The sequence below is a fragment of the Melopsittacus undulatus genome, chromosome 8 (genome assembly GCF_012275295.1).
Source record: "Melopsittacus undulatus isolate bMelUnd1 chromosome 8, bMelUnd1.mat.Z, whole genome shotgun sequence".
Lineage (NCBI taxonomy): Eukaryota > Metazoa > Chordata > Aves > Psittaciformes > Psittaculidae > Melopsittacus > Melopsittacus undulatus.
This window is the reverse complement of record NC_047534.1, coordinates 42,276,782-42,297,566: the sequence shown is the minus strand read 5'-3', so window position 1 is coordinate 42,297,566 and position 20,785 is coordinate 42,276,782. Positions and strand designations below refer to the sequence as shown.

At 37.4% G+C, this 20,785-nt stretch overlaps 2 protein-coding genes across 4 annotated transcripts in view; one reads left to right on the top strand and one right to left on the bottom strand.

Annotated features, from left to right (window-relative positions):
- Nucleotides 1-3,714, bottom strand: part of METTL8 (methyltransferase 8, tRNA N3-cytidine) — a 27,741-nt gene extending 24,027 nt beyond the window's left edge. The window contains exons 1-3 of one of the 2 annotated variants that reach the window (XM_034065191.1): nucleotides 2,937-3,050; nucleotides 2,662-2,774; nucleotides 957-1,030 (exon numbers count right to left, since the gene is read on the bottom strand). The gene's annotated coding sequence lies outside the window, so the exon portion shown is untranslated. Of the gene's footprint in view, nucleotides 1-956; nucleotides 1,031-2,661; nucleotides 2,775-2,936; nucleotides 3,051-3,623 lie in introns of those variants that run through there. The other variant, XM_034065192.1, reaches the window with a different exon arrangement.
- Nucleotides 3,636-20,785, top strand: DCAF17 (DDB1 and CUL4 associated factor 17). Of its 2 annotated transcripts, XM_031052081.2 has the most exons (15): nucleotides 3,979-3,993; nucleotides 5,235-5,338; nucleotides 5,818-5,991; nucleotides 6,653-6,743; nucleotides 7,691-7,830; nucleotides 8,596-8,674; nucleotides 8,847-8,936; nucleotides 10,879-10,986; nucleotides 11,519-11,624; nucleotides 14,587-14,729; nucleotides 16,095-16,204; nucleotides 16,532-16,619; nucleotides 18,197-18,280; nucleotides 19,694-19,849; nucleotides 20,063-20,326. In XM_031052081.2, exons 3-15 carry the CDS (start codon nucleotides 5,852-5,854, stop codon nucleotides 20,249-20,251), a joined length of 1,524 nt encoding a protein of 507 aa, XP_030907941.1. In that variant the 5' UTR covers nucleotides 3,979-3,993; nucleotides 5,235-5,338; nucleotides 5,818-5,851; the 3' UTR covers nucleotides 20,252-20,326. The 2 variants fall into 2 exon arrangements, with proteins under 2 accessions (XP_030907940.1, XP_030907941.1); XM_031052080.2 differs by lacking the exon at nucleotides 5,818-5,991 and having other exon boundaries at nucleotides 3,636-3,993; nucleotides 20,063-20,785.

The window sequence follows — 20,785 nt, the reverse complement described above, 5'->3', positions numbered from 1 at the left end:
TTAAAGGCGGACCTGCAGAAGGAGGTATATATATTTTTTACCAAGAACCCAACTGAATGAACTTACTGGACAAAAACATTCTGACATTTGACTGACACCCAACTACAAAGCTAACAACTTCTTCCACATCCAATCACTAAGCCTACTTGTAGGGTTTCTGTTCTAAAGGGAAAAAAAAAAAGCCTATATTAGAAAGAGTATGTACAGCTTATGTTACATTTCTAGTCAGAAAAGTATTTTGGAAACAATGAACTTCAATACAATTACTTTTGCTGGGCACTGGGAAGCTTATCTACACAGCACTTGACAATTAATCCCCAACGCTCTCCTGTAAAGCATAGCTCATCTGTTTCATCACCACACACTACAAAACCTCAAAATATCTCACAGTAAACAGATGTAAGAGGCAATCATAGGCAAATGATTTCATGAAGTAAAAAATTCTTCAAGATAATGGTAACACAGAAGGTGTAATTATGAATTGCCAGTGATTGTTTTGAAATACATACATATTAATATTTCTTAGTAGTTAAAATTGAGGGGGGTACACACATACACTTTACTGTCAATGAGACTCATTCATTAAGTGAACACTTAGTGCTATTCTGTTCTGCCAATTGACTAAACATGCCCTCTTGGGGCTTCATGACTTGTCTTTCAATGGTATCATGTTGTTTCAAATGTGTGTATTTTTCATAAGTATATTTCACAACTTTCCGAACTCAGCAGATCCGAACTCTCAACTGTTTTTTCTTCCCATGTATCATCACCAGGAATGATGCAGACCTCCCTGTGGGCACACAGCAACTTCAGCAAAACTACCCCAGAGCACTGACTCCGGAGAGGAAAAGAAAAACAAAACTAAATTATTTTGATTTATTCTGACTCCTGTAGACACAACACTACTAACACTGGTTACAAGGCAACAGCAGATACAAAGAAACAAACAAACCCACCAGATAGGATTTTAACCACACCTACACAAACGTTGAGCAAGAGGAGCCTGTTCTTACACTACCTGCCAGGTAGCCTGTTAAAAAAGAGCAGAATAAAGAGAAATTGAATCAATATTAGAGGGAGGGAGAGAAGGACATAAAACTGCTCATATACTGAAGACATTTACTTGAATCACCATATATGCAGAAGATCAGCAACAGAACTTGAAGGTACATTATTTGGGCAAAAATAATGTATGTTGGTACTACATAATCACTCTGAAGGTAAGAAAGCAGACAAAGAGCTATTAGGGAAAAGCAGAGAGCTAAAAGTCTTTGAGAGCTTAAAAAATGTTATATAATTTCCTAATTTTGCATTCATTAAGAATTTCTTCTTGACCACTATTCTCTGTCGTGATACTCCTGTTGGACAAGTGTTTTGTTGAAACTGCATCATTCCAATTTATAAGAGATGTTCTGACTTCGCTATCAAAGATTATTTTGCCTTTTCAAGGAAGTGTTTTAACATCACTAAAAATATTTCCATTTGTGAAGAATACTTTTATTCCAACTGAAGGTAAAATTATATATTGATATCCTAGAATCACTCCTGGAATGGAACTTCTACTTTCGTAATTAATCTACTTATAATAATATTTTCAGTGTTAATTGTTCTATTGTTCCCTGTTTCCTAACACCTATTAAAGGCACACTCTGAAACAGTGTAATTATAAATATTATTGACTAAAATAATCAGAAAAATAGAAATTAAGGAGATACCAGTCACTCTGTGAAGTTTCTTAAATACTGCACAACATAAAGAAGCAAATTCACAAATAATTCTTTAAGCTACAATCCTGTAAATACCTGTACACTTATTTAATTTTACAGACAAGTTGTATTCCCACATATCAATGAATGTTTGTGTGTAATGGAATTTAAATATGTAAGTATTCTGTGCAATCCTTTACCTTTTCCCCTCATTTTCCCCCTTTTTCCATGAGGCAATTCCCATATTCCCCATGTTATTGTATACAGCACGATACAACAAGAAACTGATTTATTAAATCAATTTACTCTCAAGTTTAACACCAGGAGGAAACCATTCAGTGATAATAACAGCTCAGAAATAAGGCTTCCCAGTTAACCTGTGCACCCTCTGCTGGCGGGTGCTTACATGGGAAGAACAAAAAGGCAAATGAAAAACGCTGGGGTGACTTTATGTATACACGTACATACACAGTGAACATATATCTAGATCTCCACATAGATCTTGCAATTACTTAAATTGTTTTTCAACCTTATTTCCTACAAAACACTGAATATGTAACTGTATTGCCTTACAAAAGATGATTTGTCTCAACGCAAAACATGGGTTTTTTTGTTATTAAAGATGCTGAGCACAGAGACAGAGCAACATGAATTTTTTACTGCTATCTATGATTTGCATTGAAGAACCTGGCTCATTTACACCCCTACCGGGCTCTATACGTCCACATGGACGCAACCTGCCCTGTCAGCTCTGATGTCACCAGCAATGTCATAGATCCTCTATGGAGGTGTGACTGCAATTACTGCTTAGCTCGCTTCATCCAATTATCTGCAAAGCACCAGGAAATCAAAGGAATCTGTCTTTTGTCACAGTATCAGCAAAGATTAAAAGTTTCACTCAGAAAGCCTGAAGGACAGACATAGAAATATAAAAGATCAGCAACTTTCACATTACCCCGTTTGGGTGCATAGCCTCTGGGAAGGAAGAGAAACTAGTTTTTCCACAGACTTCAGTTGCTCTGCTGGCAAGCAGCTGTTGATGACTGTGACAACTTTTGGGACATCGCTCTAAAAATATAAAAATGAAGAGTCATGTATTTCAAGAAGTTGCTGATGTCTGGAGTTTTAAACAAATCTCTTCACACATCCACACGCACACACACGCAAGCCCCCCAAGCCCGGGTACATGCATTCAACACTGCGGTGCGCAAAGCCACTCGCGGTCGATACCACATGCGCGCTCCTGCGGCTGCTGCTTGAGGGAGAGCGCCGCAGGACTCCCTGCTACCCTGCAGCCCCTCGGCCTGCAGCGCCCGGCCCCAGCACCCAGCTCCGAGGCGCAAGAGATGGTTACTCTGCAGCAGGAAGACATTAGAAGGAAGGAGATACAAGTTTCCACTTTAACTGAACTACCCCTAACGAAACTTCCTGCCTTTATTTAAAACAAATGACCGGTAAAAAGCTTGCATTCACACACGCCGACGCGCACTGCGTTTAGTTCTGTCTCTCAGAGCTCAGCTCGGCCCGGGACACAGCCCCCGGTGAGAGGGCGGCTCCGCGGGTACCGGTGGGCGACCGCTGCCGGCGGCTCCCACCGACCTCTACGTAACTCCCCTCCTGCTGAGCCGCGGCCCCCCGCAGCACCCCTATACCGCCGGGGTTACACTGCTCCCACCCGCTAACTGGGGGTAACCACGCAGCCGCAACACCAACCCGGCCCACCCCTACCGGCAGCCGCGGCGCTTGAGGGAGCCGGCGGGCTGCTGCGGGGCATGGCGGGAGATGCAGTCTGTGCACCCGTGGAAACTACAACCCCCGGCGGGCCGCGGGGAGGACGGTCGCTGTGTGGGGCTGTCCCCGCCGCAGGGCGTTCGCCATGACTCGGCCCTGTGGTGGCGGGGGAGGCACCGTGCGCACCTGACCCCGCCCCGAGACGACGCGGCCGCAGCGGGATCCCGTCGGAAGGCCTCGGTTTGCGTCTCTCGGGACTCGGAGAGTGCGGTACCTTTTCCCGCTTCGCTTCACCTCTCGCCGGCTGGGCTTAGGCCCTGCACGGCTGCTTGCCTTTCCAAGAGCGAGCTACAAGTAGGGGCTTACGGCGAGCCTGCTCCGAGGCCTCGGAATGTGCCCGCAGGCAGCCGCCGCCGCCGACGGGAGGAGCAGGGCCGCCCCCGGGGCTCACAACGTCTGCCGCCTCCTTACCCGCAGGACCCTTGGCTTTTACGCTAGAGATGCTGGCGTCGCCCACAGAACAAACCTCGGCCTCCTCAGGCAGATAATATGTAAGGTAATGGCAATGCTTTCCGACGCTGGCTGCACCCCTGCGTGTGCCTGCTGCCAGCCGGGTTGGGCTGAGCGTCGGTCAGGTGTTTGAGCAGTCCCTGGTCCGCTGACTAACGCGTTTGGGGGGAAAAACGGTGCGGTTTTGCTGAAGGGAGTTGTAAATACTTATATTTATTTCATGAGGCTCAGACCTAGAACTGTAGATAGGACTGTGTTGTGGAAAAACTGCAGAAGAACCTGTAAATCTCATAATCGCGTTAGAAGTAGCGTTTCTCATCATTTATTTCATCAGCCAAAATGGCTTATTATTTAATACCCATATTCACAGTGTTTGGGGGAGCATCAGTGTTAACTCTGAATGGAGTTTTCACGACAAAATAAGATAATCAGTAGGGGTCTTCAGGTAAACACTCCCCTTATGTGTCAGTGAAATCTGTGTTACAGGGGAAAAAATAAAGCAGTTACAGACTAAAGTGAACTCGATTTTTTTAATCAAAACGATTACCAATCACTCCTATGCAGTAACTGATAGAAATGCATTGAAAGTCAATATGTGGAAGTGAACTGGCAATTGTGTTGTGTTGAAAATAGATGTATTGGAAGTCAGCTGAAGTGTCCACTTATGCAACTAGAGCAATGGGCATGCAAAGCTTATTGAAATAAAAATCAGTATGCCTGACACAAATACATTTGGTTTAATTCTTTTTGTTTTTGTAAGACTGGGACTGTTAATAGTATAGAGCTTCTGATGTCTTTAATGAATGCAAAAAACTTTATGTGAGCAGTTTCAGGCACTTTTTGCAAATAACTGTAAGCACATTTTTCTGTCTTTCACACAAAACACCAAAAGCAGAATAAGAGTCAAAGGTTAAATAAATTCAATTGATTACATATAAAAGAGTCATGTACATATTTACATTCTGAGTTTTGTCCTTGATTTTGGAAGTTGCCATTAAAGTTTAGTTGCCAGTTTTAATTTTAATGCAGGCAAAGTAGTGAGAAATTATCCATTACACATGCTGTCCATAATAGCTAATAAAAAGACTTTGTTTCTTTAAAAAGACAAAATTTCCCTATAAAGGTCTTCTAATTTGTTTTGAAAATACAAATCAGATTTTCCTTTATGTATTAACAGGAAAGGTTCAGTTAAAGTAAGTTATTAAGCTGCAGGAGCCAAATAAAATATTTTGTGAAATCAAGGTTTGTTACAAAATTTATCACTGTTCTAACCACTGTCTATTTCAGGAAAGTACTAAATTCAAGAACGTTTGGACAACTCATTCTGCATCTCCTATTGCATATGAAAGAGGAAGAATTTACTTAGACAATTACCAGTGCTGTATTAGCAGGTAATAAATTTACAATTAAAAATTACTCCAGATTACAGTTTTAACACTGTGGTTCTGTTTTAGACATTTTGCCAACTTTACTCATCCAGTTAGTGCCTGTGAATTGAGTGGAATTTAAGAACAAAAAAAGGCTGACCAGGAGCCTAAATCTTTGTTAAATTATACTCAGATGCCACTGTGACTTAATGTGACACCTTCCCTGAAAGAAGTCTGACCTTCCTGATGCTGTGTAACTTCAGCTTTCAGAGCACTTTAATAAGGGTGGAAGTTTATCACCATTTTATAACTTTGCACTAAAAAGCCAAATGAACAATAGTTCTTTGTGATCTGCTAACTAGAAGTGTGCTAAAGAATGTATCACAAAATCAGACTACGTAATAAGCTTGGTACTATGTTTACGAATTCTGCCTTAAAGAAGTAAATTATTGTTCATGTAGAAGTATGGTGTGTGCAGTAGTTGCTGGTTTTTGTTTTTGCAGATCGGTTCTCTGATCTGATGTACTGTCCAGTTCCATGATCAGCTGCAGAGACAGCTTAGGAGGCAGCACAGTGCAGGGCAGAGTAGAGGAAGGAGTCCTGCATACACCAGTCATTGTCCTTGCCCATCCCTCTTGTGAGGGAAGTAGCAGGGAATTGGAGAACTGCAGTGCTGAGTAAGTTTTTATCAGAACAGTTTTAAGACAGTGTCATATGATACATAAAAGACAAATTACTCTGTCACTGTAAACCACTGAAAGTTAGTTAATCTATCACAGCAGAGATCCAAATCTACTTAGCCATGTTTTATTCCTACATTATTGGAATGCTTTCCATACTGACTTACCCTATCTAACATCTTTCAGGTTTATCTTTGTCTCATCCCCACCTTGAGGGAAAGCTGCACAGTATGAAGCTTTTATTCTAGTAGTAGGGCTTCTTAAAACAATATCTGTGCATGATACCTTTGTATTACAAAAGGCAACACTGGAAGAGCTTGAGGGAAAGTTTCCAGGATGACTGTTAATTTCTGGAATATGCTGTGTATGTAATGTGTATCACTAAAGTAAAAATGTTACTGTTTGTTATTAAAAGCAAACAAGACAACCTACAAACCACAAAATATAGCGAAGGTTAGCTTTTAAATATCATGTTATACTAATTATAGTTTATTAGGCCTTATTTTGAGAGCAATTTCAGGTTATATTTACAAAGTAAAAGTAAGATGTTTATACTACTGGCCTAAAGAGAAGACAGGTTTTATGAAACTGCGAAATGACTTGTTTATAGAAAGTCGTTTATAAAGTAGACTAATGATTAGCAATCATTTTCCTCCAGCATTGCACAAGAGCCAAGAATACTTTATCAAAAGCCAAAGTGTTCTAAGTCAGAAAAAATAGAAGATGCTTTATTATTGGAATGCCCACTGGTAAGAATACTTTTTACTAGAGCATGGTTGTGCAAAAAACCCCAATTTAATATCTTTCAGTGAAACATAGAATAGAGTGTTCTTTCCCTGCAGAATACCCTCTTGTTGCTTTTATGGAGCTAGGTCATTTAAGGTTTGCAACATGCGCTTATTTATTTTGGCTGACTGTTTAGAGGTGTAATGTTCTGAATTTCTCAATAGTGCATTCAAATGCTTTTTTGAGAGCTTTCATGGAAGATTTTGAAGAGTGCCTTTATGCTTATGCAACTAACTCCTTTACAACATAATTCCTGTTTAAACTTTTCTTTATTTTTTAATTACCAAGGGCAGTTTGTATTCCAAGCTAAAGGTAGTTTTAGTTTTTACCAGCTCTGTTGACATAGAAAACCTGGCAGATATACTGGAGACCCATTGGAGCAACTCTGTCCAAAAGCTGTTCTGATGTTTCTAGCTAATAGGTTATATAATTTCCCTTCTCCTTGAGGAACTCTTCTCTTATCCTGTGTTCACAGAGTTTATAGATATTATTCCCTTCCTTGAGGTGCCTGAAAAAAAAAAAGCACTATGAAGAATACCATTTTTAGCAGTTACAGTTGAGTTACCACTGAATGTCTTATGCTCTAATACTTGAACAGTTGTCTCTTGAAGACTGGTAGCAATTAGATCAAAAAGCATTTACATGTAATTTTTGCAAGGCAAGGACATTTTAAAGGGTGTCTTTTTCAGAAAAGGTAACTGCCTTGCAAAAAGTATGACAACAGATTATGTGATAGCCAGATAACTCTTTGGCACAGACATGAGCTTAGAGATCATGATGTGATTAACAGGCAGCTTTCCACCTTTAGTTTTTGAGGAATGTGTATTAATTTTTGGTTTCTTCATACTATGTCAAAATGTTATGTATCTTCCTGGTACAAACTTTTTTCTGGTAACCTTTTGTTATGTAGGGGGAAATGCTACCAAGTCTTTCGGACTATAAATCTTCCCTGATAGTCTTGACAGTACAGAATTGGCTTCTACGTCTCTCTGCCGATAGTGGAGAAGTACTGGAAAAAATATACCTAACGGGTTCCTGTTGCAAGTTCAGGTATTAAACATTGACTAGGTTTTATATCATTGACAATCATTAGTACTGTACTGAAGAAAGAGAATCCTGTTTATTTTAGGACCATCCTATGGCTGACTTCAGGTTTGTTAGTCTGGCACACTACCTGGAGTACTGTTCCTGCGTGCTGTTTTCTATAGTGGAATTTCAGCAGCTTAAGTATTCTGCTCTCAAATTTAGTATCAAGTTTCACAAAGCCACACAGTCTAGCCTACTCTTGGCTTTTCTCTTCCAATTTTACAGTGTTTAATATTGGAATAGTAACATACCAGGAGAGGATCTTTAAGAGCTGTAAAAAGAACTTCATAAAACATAAGAACCACACATTTAAAATTTAAGCCATTTTTAACTTGCAGGCATCCTTCTCCGTAGGGTAGCCATCTTCTTCTTTAAAAGCCAAGCAGTTACTGCTTATGGTAAACTGCATCTTTTTTTCAGTTCTCAGAAGGAGTAATTTCCTTTAGAGTGCACGATAAGAAAGAAGTGATTGATGAAGGGAAGGAGAAAAATTAAGATAGTGAATGTTCATAGTATCAGATTTTTTCTCACCATTCTGCATGAAATAAGCCATTCCGAGTTCCATGCGTTCTGCATTGTTGCAAACATCAAACATCTCAGGCACCCTTCCCACTTTGCCTGGACACAGGCGTTTGCCTAGTTACAATAGATTATGTTTTATGTGAAATAATGTATTTATTCTTAAATGCTTTTAAAATTATTAAGAGAGGCCTTTAATGTCACAAACAGGTATCTGAGCTGGGATATTCCTCAAGAGCTAATGGTTGTAAAGTCAGCTCAGAATAAGCTTCCTGCAGCAGCACGGCAGGTAAGTTTGTTGAAAAACTCTGTCATTCTAAAATTTTTGCAAAATTGATCAAAAACATCTGCCAGGACAGAGATGAAGACATGCTTTGTTTTATGGTAAAAGATGAAGCTATCCTACCATTAATAAATACCTGAAGTATGATAATTATATTCATATTGTTGTTTTTTCCCAGGCAGGTATCCAGCAGTCTGTATTGTTCTATCTTGCTGTATTCCAAGTTTTGCCTCTTTCATTCATTGGAATGCTAGAAATAAACAAAAAGGTAAGCTAATTCCTCTATTATGATATAATGTATAATATATAATAGGTTATAACTGTGACCTGTACTGTAGTCATTTGAGAGGCATAGTTTAGGCAATTGCCCCAGAATTTCAGAAGTCATAGTTAACAGCTTATAAAAGCATAGTGCCATGAAACATTAATTAGCAGTTATAAATGTTTCAGTCTTGTATTATCATTGATGCTGAATGGCAAAATGTAAATATGTGTCTTGCTTTATCAGTCAAGAATGAACAACCTTTCTGAGGCTGGTTTGTGACCTGTAAGTAAGGGTGGATCTATTAGGAAATCTCAAGCCAGATGGCAAGTTTTACCATTCTGTCAGGAGAGCTCTGGATACAGCTTACAAATGGAATAGTACAAACATGGAAACTGTCTTCAAAGCTCTATGACCCAAATCTCATTTGGAGTCTAGAGCTATTACTGTGTTTTAGCTGGTGCTGGGTTGGGTTGAGGCTGTAATTGAGACTAGGCTGGCAAGTGAAGGAGTGGGTTAAACATTTTTTCATTTGGGCCCATGGAAGTTTAGGGACACTCTATTGTTCTGTTCAAAGTTAGTATTTTGAGTGGAAAAAATGTTACCAGTATCAAAGGTATTCTCAGTCTGGTTAGGAATGGCATGCTAGATTCGTCATGGGCATAACAAGTGAAGCATCTACACATCTACTTCCTCAGTTAGGCCTGTATGGAGTACTTACCAGAGTAATTGTTACAGCTAGGAATAATATCAGGATAGAGTTTGAGATTTGAGAATACAACCAGCAGAGGAAGCAACCAGTGAATACAATGCCAAGCCTGATACAGATCAGTGGAATGTTAGTTAGGATGAGGTTCAAGACTGCAGAATGCACCTAATGCATCAGCTTTACTGAGATGGTACACCACAATACATTCTGAGCTCAGACTAGGTAAGGTCTCAAGTTTAGAGCTGGAAGATTATTAAGAATTTGTTTCTGGAAGACACTGGGACCTAAGCTAACAAGTGTACCGAGGAGCCATACAACTAAATGAAAGGCAGGATCTCAGGAGTGAGTTTGTCTTTTGGGACCAAACTGATCACAAGACCATCACTAGTGTTAGGACTTAGAAGTGTTACAGCTTTTGGGTGGGATTTTTTTGGTGTTTTGGTTTTGGGGTTTTGTTTTGGTTTTTTGGGTTTTTTGGGGGTTTTTTTAGTTGTTTTAACTCTGTTCTAAGAGTTTTTGACATAGTGTCTTTTGACACAGAGTAAAGAAATGAAAACTACATTTCCAAGCATCTCTATTAAAAAAAAAACCACAAACTAACTTCATATGTTGTTATTCATTAAATATTCAGAATTGGTTTGTTGAATTTCTCTCAGTGGAGATGTGTTAAGCAGTGGCACAAATGAATACTGCATAATTATTAAAAGGAGTATGTCAGCTTCTCATGTATGTGTCTAATTTGGATTCAGAGAGGATCCTGTGCTCTGTGACAGCTGGATACTGTAGTTTTAGTACAGCTGTACACAGTCATAGAGCTGTGATTTTTCTAGTATTTTACCCAGGTGATGAAGAAAGAATGAAAGATCTGAAATCAGTACTTTCAGATTGAGTTGTTTGCTTTGCTAACATTCCTGTGGGATGTGTAATATAGTCTATTCATATAGGATAATAACTAGGTAACATGATATAAAGATATACTAGAATTGATTAGAGAATGAATCTGCTTGCAGAATATGGCTAGTCTTACTGCAGGTGTTACTACAGTGCGAACTATTACAGAAACTCAGCAGAGCACCCAAGTTACAGAACACTTCATGAGCTAAAACACTGCTCATAGGGTATGGTCAGAATAAAGAAGAAATTGATTGCAAAATTTTTTCTTGTATTAAGTTTTTTGCATTGTCTCTCAGTTATTTCTTCCCTAATAGAATCTTTCTCTTTTCCTTTTTTTTTGTCCAGATATTTGGTAATAGTGTGACAGATGTTGCTGTTTCTAATGGAATACTGATTGTAATGCATAGCATGGGTCTGGTCAGGCTCTATAACTTCCAGGCCATCTTGGAACAGGTAATGAAATATGAAATTTTTTATACAGTCGTTATTTTTGGTGAACAAATAAATACTTCTGTAACAACACACGGGTACATGGGGAATGTGTCAAAAGGATAGAGTTCTTGGCCAAGTCTATTTACAGTTGGAAGATTTGAAAGGGTACACTATCAGAAAATCCTACGCACACCAGTTACAAGTGGCTAAACATAAGAGATACAGGTTCATACAGGCACTTCAGCACTTACAGAGAGGAGCTATGTGAATGCAAGACCAGGGCGTGCTGCTCTTTACACACCTAGTCTGTAGTTACAGGTGAGTGTTAAGGCTAGAAACTAATGGGCATGGAAGGTTGTTTGATCTGAAACAGAACTTCAGTGAGACTTTTGAGTTTATTTTCTTCCAACCAAAAATCAAATGTTAATTCAAAACTAAGACATGAAGTAGTATTTAACAAGATCAAGAATGCAGTAGGAACAGAGTAGTAAAACTAAATGGCAAGTAAACAAATCTTAATAAAGCTAAAATGTTCTGATTTTTGTTTTTTCAGTTCATGGAACAGCCATTTGATCTGGGACATGAATTCAACTGGAATGGTCAAGTGGGAGTTGTAGGAAAGTATCCATTTGGTCTTCCATGTAACATTAAAATAACAGGTATTTATTATCTTTGTATTATCTTGGCTGGTGGCTTTTATGGATTAATTATTACTTATTTCACACCTAGAAAAAACATTACAATTACTGTACACAGTGTGAGTGTATTTGTAGCTATATTTCTGGGTTTATGTGTTATTAAAAATGTACTTTGCTTGACTTCTAATAACAAGTCTTAATTACATAGGATTTAACTAGAAAACTAGCAGAGCAACTAAGCTATTCGAAAGATTTCATAAGCAATCTCTCCCAAGAACAGTTGTGTCTCAGTACTAAGGACAAGAGGAAATGCTAGGATGGGTGTTAGTAGCACTCAGAAAACAGTATATGGTATGTAAGCAGAGCATGTAAGAACGTTTAATCTGACTAGCAGAGGGGATTCAAGGAGCTTGAATAGGATTTGTCTTAGTTGCATTTTGATAATTCTGAGTTGTCAGAAATGTGCCATTTTCAATAAAATTAATTCCTGAGGAGAGAACAAATTAAGAATTGAAAACAATTCTTATGCCTCAGATCAGTAGCTTTCAAATGTTCTGATTTATGTAATGACTTTAATTTCTCTGAAACCAAGCAGTCATTTCTGTTGATGCATTTGAGATTAAAATTTGGTGCTAAGAATCTTAATGACCAAAGACTGAGACTTTCTTTGAAACTTTTTTAACTTTAAAAATCCATTTTCACAAGCTCACACTTGGGGCACTTCCAAAAAAAAAAAAACAAAACCAAAAAGTAGGTTTCACCGGTAGCAAGTAGTGCTTTTGTTTCTTTAACTTTGAATGTTTTTGTATTAAATGGTTTTTACAGGGGACTGTCCACTTAAAACATTCTTTTGATCTTTCTGTCTGCAAACAAGGTCAGATAATAACAGTCAAACCAGACCAGATTAATGTAAACCTGAGGAAATACACAAAAATAAAATACAGATATACATAAAGAGTTCTTTCAGTTATAATGCAATGTTTTATCAAAACAAAGTAATAGGCTGCTATAATTGATGTGTCAGGTTCTGGAAAGGGAAATTTCTCCTCATTTTCCTCTCTGTCTCGGTCTGCAAAACCACAATTTAATGTTAGGGGCCCTGTGGAAAACATGCTGTGGGAGCTTTAATAGGAAGCCTAGACCAGATTTGTTCTCATGTCTTACAGATCATTATATTTTTAGATTTGAGATCTAAAACCAATGTATTGGAGAAAACATTTCTGATCTTGAATCATATTCAAGAATTTGTAGTTATGAAGTTTTGAATTCATGACAGACATTTGGCATGGCTGCTCTTTGCAGATAGTTACATTCCTGTGGTTTTTGAGCTGTTTTCTTTTAAGAATGCGGTGGCTGACTGACTGTTCAGTGTAATATAACGTTTCAGTGAGTGAGATTTTAACAGTTTCAGAGTTTGAGCTTTGAGGATGTCATAAAAACAGAAAGGAAGATGCTTTGCTGAGATCTTCTCTTTTTTTTATGTTTAGCACAAATACTCGTTAATGCTGCCAGGAACAGCTTTATGGCTTTATGTTTAGATGAGGCTGGAGAGTTTTTAAGGAAGTGGACAAAGAAGCTCAACTGGAGATTGGAAACTGGCAATGCTAGAGAAAGGACGTACAAGCAATTAGAACAGGGAGTGTTGAGCGACAGTAAGTAACACATGGCAGGAAAGAGGGAATTGAAACAGTGAAGTCATGCTATCACAGTGGTTTATGTGGCTATGATTCTACAAATCTTTGCCAAATGAACGTAGAAAGAAAAGTATATTTAGCAGCAGCCTGCACTGCTTAGGACTGATTTATTATTGAAATGCATTTAACTCTATCATTTATTCTACCTGCCAGAATTTTTGAGGGGCCTTGCTCTATATGCTTTATTTAAAAAGTCAATAGGATAAAATGTTAACAAATTTTCTTGACTCATTTTTCATTTTCTGACAGATTTTAATATCAGTAGGTCTGCTTATGCTTGCTTCTTCACCATTCTGTACATTTGCAGCAGATGCCTCAGTTTTTTATAACCTATACTTTCTTGCACAGAATCTCCCATTTCCTGTGTGTTAGTCCCAAAGATGACTGGAAGACAGCCACTTTCCAGCTTAGGAAGGATTTAATTTCCATGAGCAGTGAACTAATTTTTTTTTAATTTAAATGGCTAAGTTGTTGTTAACATGAATGAAGGAAAAAGAGAGAAGCACTCTGTAAACGTAATTTCTGATGTCATGTGACATTGGCTAAGATCTGGATAATTATCTAGACTAAGCAGGACAAGAACAAGTCAAATTTTGGGTGAGACCTTTGGGACACAAAAGTCCGGATAAGAACCTTGTTTTCCTCACAGCAATTCAGCTTGGGTTTTTACAATCTGCCTATTTAAACGCCTGTTGTAACTGCAGGTTTTCTCCACATTTTACCAATTTTTTTTTTCCTAGCACTTCTCTGTAGTGTTAGAACAAGATGCTCTTCAGTCTAAAATTGATTTAGTTCTAGCTGCTGTAGAAATTGCTGTTATTTAGCTATTTGATAGAAGTTGTAAAGCTCCATGTGGTCCACTTCGTTCAAAGATGCTTCTCTCACTCAGTACACAGAAGACTTGTAACAGTGGCATATTATGTCTGTATAATATCCCAACTGATCTGAAGGGAAATCTAGATGCCTTTTGCCATTAATTACAAAAATTCCTAGATTTATATTGATTTTATGAACTCAGTTACAGATTGCAGTCTTTGTGGTCCACACTATTTTGTTGTATTATGGAATATTACTACCTTCTCAGACCTTCATGCTTAACTGCAGATGTATGCCTGGGTGCTAGGTGAGGTAGCATAGCTGGTTCTAGAAAAATGGCCACAGCCAATATATTTCCAAGTCTTCAAAAGTTCTGAAGAATTAATTGCTTTATCAGCATTTAGAATTGTAAGGATCAACGAAATTATGATTGTTCTGCTACTAATGGTGTTAACATTACCAAATATTTGCAGATATCCCACCTTTGCTATTTGAAGCATCTTCTCTGGAGAATGCATTTCAAATTGGAGGTTACCCTTGGCATTATATCATCACACCTAACAAGAAAAAACATAAAGGAGTCTTCCATATTTGTTCTCTGAAAGACAATACTTTGGTAATATATTCATATAGCTCCTTCTCTCAAATGTATGTGTATCACATTTGTCTTCATGTCTTCTGAGTAGTGCTTGAGATAACAATGCCCTTGTTTTCCAGTATGGTGCTCTCATAGGGATCACCCCACAGTGTTAAATCTACTGTCCAATAGAGTTGTGTGTAAAATGTTTTCTTCTCAATTAGTTCTGCCTCTGATATTTCATTCATTCCAGTATAATCTTAGCACTGTCAGTGCTACACAGCCCTGTTCTGTGCTTAGAAGTTAAGGCTAAAGCAAAATCTCATTACCTGATTCCTTGCATGGTAATATCTTAATGCACTTTCTGACTAGTCAGCCTACCAAATGGCATGACTAAAGAATCATTTTAAGTTTTAAGAAACTGCAGAATAAGTTTCTGTAATATTTGTAGTTTATCCCTGATTTGTACCTTTTCTCTCTCCCTAGAAAGGTTTTATTACCCTGTTTAATCCAGCATTCCTATCATTTGTGTTTATGTACTATTCACATATATTCTTTCGTGTGAGCTCTCCATCACAGTTTTTATTTGGGATCTGGATTTGACCTGAAGATAATTCTGTAACTCAAGCATCTTCTAGCCTGTTAGTTCTTCACTAAAAAAAATTCTCATCCATAAATGTCCTCATATCTTTTATTAGCCTGACCAAATCAATGATCTCTTATTTTCAAATCAGATCTTTCATAACAATAGCTGAAGATCAATTTTGATTCAAAGGGACTTGTACCATCCTTTGTTGTCTAGCTTTTTTCTGGGCAGGTTCATACATTGGAAAATTTGAGTGATCAGGGTCAGCTAAATTTAAAAACAAAAATCCACTGCCAAAATCCAAAGATTTTGACCAGCTTGCAGCTGAAATCCCAAACTATCCCAGGCTTACACACTCCACAGATAATTTGCCCAAAGGAGCCTGAGCTTTGAAGCTCAAGTCAAACCTTGTGCTAATGCTTTTCCTTGTTTTGACATATCTTATGTCTTCAACACTCATTCTTGCTGGACATGTTGAAGTGTTTGCAGAGTGTACACTAGATCTTGATTTTGTTTAGTTTCAGGAGAGGTAGGACATGTATAGCTGTGGTACAAGGTTATTGCTTATTGCAAATGAAAAAAGTTGAAACTGTTCCATGGAATATCTTGAGACTTGGAACCAACTCTGTTGTTGCTATTATTATTATTATTATTATTATTATTATTATTCCACTGGCATCCTTTCTGGTCATGATTAGGAGCATTACTTAAAAACCTTCAGAAGTATGTGGATAGGAGCTCAATATTTCCTTTTTAATTAGATCTTTAATTAGATCTTTGAGACTTTCAAAATACTAATATTCAAGCTTCTTCTTCAGGCAAAAAATGGCATCCAGGATATGAAATGCTGTTCACTGGAACCTGATTGGATATATTTCCATCCAGATATGTCAGGTAGAATAATCCACGTGGGACCAAATTTGGTAAAGTACGAGCCGTTTTTTCTCAAATCATATTTTACTAGAGGAGAAATTGCATAACAGCATAAATTCATTTTATCTGTCCGAGTCAGAAGTTCCGGTAGAAACATGCAGATTTCTGCATGATGAATATGGTCAATGGCAGGGAACACTAGATTTTGGTATGAAAAATGATCAAGGACCACTCTGTTAAAATTTTACTGATAAATTAAAAAATAATTTATTTCCATTTCAGTTATTTCTGATGTTTTAATATACCTGTTTTTTTTTTAATTATAGAAGTGTAGGTGGAGTAGAATACATGACTTATTTTGTAATTTTTGTTTTTTTTGTAGGGTCTTGAAGCTTAAGGAAGTTAAAAATAATACAAATCAGATGGAGATTACAGAAGATTTTACTGTTATGGCCAACAGAGAAAACTGTGTGAGTTTAGAGTCTGAGATCACCATGTATGATTTTGAGCAGTACACAAGGGGTTTGTGTATGTGAGTAATCACTGTGGTTTATGTTTAACTAAAAGTTTATTGAAGGACTTTAAGCTGAATGAAAACAAAATCTGAAATTAGTAACACTTTCAGGATGGCTTTCTGAAACCTCCAGTCTTTTCTTTAGTTTTCAGTATTCTTCCTTGTGTGTACTATAAAACATACATAAAACATACTTCCATATACTTGAAAGATACTGACAGCTTTCCTTCAAAAGAAGGTGCCACCAAGCGATAGCTGTGTGAATCTCTGGTGCTTGGGTAAATTGATCATACAAATGCTATAAATGTTTTAAGTCGCATAACTTAGGGGTAAGTCTTCATAAGACAGCAAGGACAACACATGCTTCCAAAAGTATTTCTTTTCCTGGCCATATGCATCTGTCACTCCCATGTGATGGATTTGGCATTCGTCTAACCCTTGGTGAGCTGAATCAGTGCACTAAAATAATAGAATAATAACCCAGCAGAAAAGGTAAGTACTTTCCTGCTTGCTTGTGTTGAACTGGAGCTGGAACAGAGTTGAATCATCAGTGGATGATAAGAGTGCAGAAAGGTGGAACCAAATGGCAAGGGATTTAAACTTCCTAATAGAAATGAGCTGTTAAATCACCCAGATTGTTTCCTGAAATCTTTTGTGATAGTAATCACAAAGACAATCTAAATGTCAGAAAGGTTAAAGAGCATACTCATGACATGAAGAGTTTTTGGCAGTGCATAGAACTGTCATTTTGCTTCAGCACACAATGTCTTGTCTTAGATAAAAGCAAGTTTTGATAGTTTGATTACTTTAAAGTCCCTGAAAGTTAGCGATACTAGTTTTGAAGCTTCTGCAGAAGAAAGCTTGTGTATTAACAATCTGCACTGCACTAACTCAGGAATAAAACTTCCAATGAATTCAGAAACTATAAGCTTTGTCATCTAATGACCTTCATACATACGGGTTTTTAGGGTTTCTTTAGATAACTTCTGTTGCAATAAGAGCAAAGAAATACAAGTTCTAATCCTGCCTGTGCTGTGCCTTTTCTTTTTTTACTTCCAGTAAGACTTTGATACTCCCATTTTGAATGTTTCCGCTGTTAGTGAAGCCCAGTGGAAGCAGCTGTGATGGATTAAGATGCTAGTTTCTCCATCTTCTGGAAGTAAGAGTTGAAGAAACAAATTGGTGATGACTTAGATATCAATTGTCACTCCAGCATCTTTGGCTTCAGATACTTCTGTTCTGAAAATTATGGTAGCTGAGAACTTTTGCCACCTTTATACAGGACTGAGAACCTTTGAATATGAGTAAATATAAATGTAAATGATACCTCAGTTAAAGCTCCAGAGTTCATGAACCCTCATGAAGAAGAGATAGCAGCATTAGAGCCATGCATAGCTAATGAGTAAAACAAAACTGGAGAGATTAAAACAAGGTCAGGAAGCAAAAGATATGAAGTAGATACATTGTCAAATAGATAGGGAAAAACTAAAATGATTCAAACTCTAGAGCCACTTTTTTTCTTTTTCTCCGAAGGTAAATAATGCTATTACTGTAACAGCTTCTGGTCGAGTGGTGAAAAAGCGTTTTAACCTGCTGGATGATGACCCAGAACAAGAGGTAACTGATGCAGTGAGTCAGAGCAGCTTATGGATTAAGAAGTTTAGCTAGCCAGAAGTCATTCTTACTTCAGGTGCAGTGGCTGTAACCATTAGGTGTGTTAATCTTTGAGTTCTTTATTCCTCTTCTGTGACTGTCTTTGTCTTCTTAACTTCTAATAACTTATTTTCCCTTCTCCCTCTGTCATCTTTTCTCCTTGGTTGACATTTGTGCTTTGCCATCAGTTTTTAAGAACTGATCTTATGCCCCATGGTACTGTCATAACTCCATGCAACTTGTGTGGCATAGAAACGATATGTTAATGTGATGAACTGTTACTTCTTCAAACATTTTCTTTAAGTATTCCTTTTAAAGCACTTTATGAAATGAAAGAAAAATATTTCTGTTTCTTCTCTGCTTTAGGTTCCTCTAGTTTTTGATATAATATCTCTAAATTGTTTTTCTGTCCCAGTTACTTTGATTGGATTTCAGGATAAGGTATTTAACACTTTAAGTAACTGCTTCTTGAGTGAAAATACCATATGCGTTGGTGCTGAGTCTTCAAGAGGTTACGAAGAATATTTTGTAGCACTGTATCCAGAGCTGGAGCTGTAATTGACATAAGCACAACAGTTAAAATTCATTAGTTTCTGGTAGTCACTTCTTTTTTCTTAGGAAATAGATTTTACTATGGTAAAAATACAGGACAGTCCAATATAACCCTTAAGATTTGCAGTTAATTTCTATCCACTTTTTTTTTAAAAACATAATAAAAAGTAGTCTGCACTTATTTTTTTCCCTGCTGCTACAGTTTGTGTTTCCAATAGATATTTTTCTGTTACAGAAGAAAAAGATTGGCTTGAGTTTAAAGAGTGTATTATGAGGTTTATGACAGTGAGATAGAGGCAATTAAGGAAGTTCACAATTTTAACCTTTTGATCTCGGTTCTTCACTGCCATGTACTCTGTGGAGTGAGAGGGTTCCAAGAACAAACAGGTGTTCATGTGAATGGAATTACCCTAAGATCCCTATCCCCTCAAAACCAGTCATGGTTTTAAGCTATGCTGTCTCTAACATGTCTGCTTCAAGATAGGGAATGTAATTTACATGTTTCTTCTGCCACTTTCTAAGTAGTTTTTCTTCTATTTCCTGTATGATATATATAAAATACTTGCACATTAGGATTTTTCATCTAGGGTTACTTTCTTCTCTCCTGTCTTAAAGAATTTTGCTGAAATACATTGTATAACTCATGTTGGGAAAGATGCCTGTTGGGTATCAGGCTGGTAAAGTTTTCTTTATCAGACCAGAAGACTTATGGAACAATTTTTCCAATTCTGCTTTCAACTGAAAGAGAAAGAGCTAGATAATTTAGGTTGAGGTGGGAGTGTGAATTTCTTTGATTTGTAAACTTGAGGTTTTGTTTTTTCTAAGACATTCAAAATTGTGGACTATGAAGATGAATTGGATTTGTTATCCATTGTGGCAGTTACTCAGATAGGAGCTGATGGCAGAGCACACCTTGACTTTCATTGTAATGAACGTGGGATTCTACTTAAGAGTATTCCGTTGCTGGAGTCCTGGGATGTGGTGAGGAGAATTCCTGTCTTTTTATTTATGTTAACCCTTCTCTATACCCATTTACTTACCAATTCCTGTGTGATCATGAGGTCAGCAGTGTTACATATATTTTTGTTCCACAAGGGAAAAGGAATAATGGTGTTGAGTATATCGAGTTCTGAAAACAGAGACTGAAATCTCTTCCTCTTTGTTGTTGTTGTTGTTGTTTGTTTCTCATTTCAGACTTACAGTCACGAAGTTTACTTTGACAAGGACCTTGTTCTGCATATAGAACAGAAGCCTAACAGGAGGTTCAGTTGTTACGTTTACCAAATGGTCTGTGATACTGCAGAAGATGATGAATGTTCAAGGCATGAAAAAACAGAAAAGGTGTTTTGTAAAAAAGAAGGGAGAATTTTTGAATACATTTAAGCCATGTACAACTACAGACTTCGACTTGGATGTTATTTAAGGACTTCATACAACTGAAGTAGTCAACTACTGTTTTTAAGGCAGGATTTAATCTCAACATTTTGTACTACTGCAAGTAATAAAAATTTTGTTTCTTTTTTCCCCTGTAATATCCATTGCACACTTGTCCATAGTCCATGGTGCTTTTCAGTTCATCATTAATGCTAGATGCAGCATTTATTGCTTCTCTTCGACAATTGCACTGAAATACTGGATATCAAGGAAAAGATATGGACTTACAGATCATCTGCCCTCTGCTGCACTGTGTCTTATGAAGTTTCACCTATACAACTTTTAATACAGACTGTTAATTAAACAAAGTATGTAGAACTGTATAGGATAAATTTTATATGTAGTATGAAAATGGCAGTGTTACCATTAACCAGCTTAGACAAATTTCTTCTGTTGGTTTTGTGTGAGAAATAAAATCACTGAAGTTTTCTGGTTATGTTTGGTTTTGCCTAAAGAGAAATATTAATAAATTATGTATTGTTA

Coding starts and splice junctions, on each gene's coding strand:
- DCAF17 (XM_031052080.2), top strand. CDS start 3,829: ATGTGCCCGCAGGCAGCCGCCGCCGCCGACGGGAGGAGCAGGGCCGCC. Junction 5,339..6,652: donor TACCAGTGCTGTATTAGCAG/GTAATAAATTTA, acceptor ATTTTCCTCCAG/CATTGCACAAGAGCCAAGAA. Junction 18,281..19,693: donor ATGATGACCCAGAACAAGAG/GTAACTGATGCA, acceptor GTTTTTTCTAAG/ACATTCAAAATTGTGGACTA.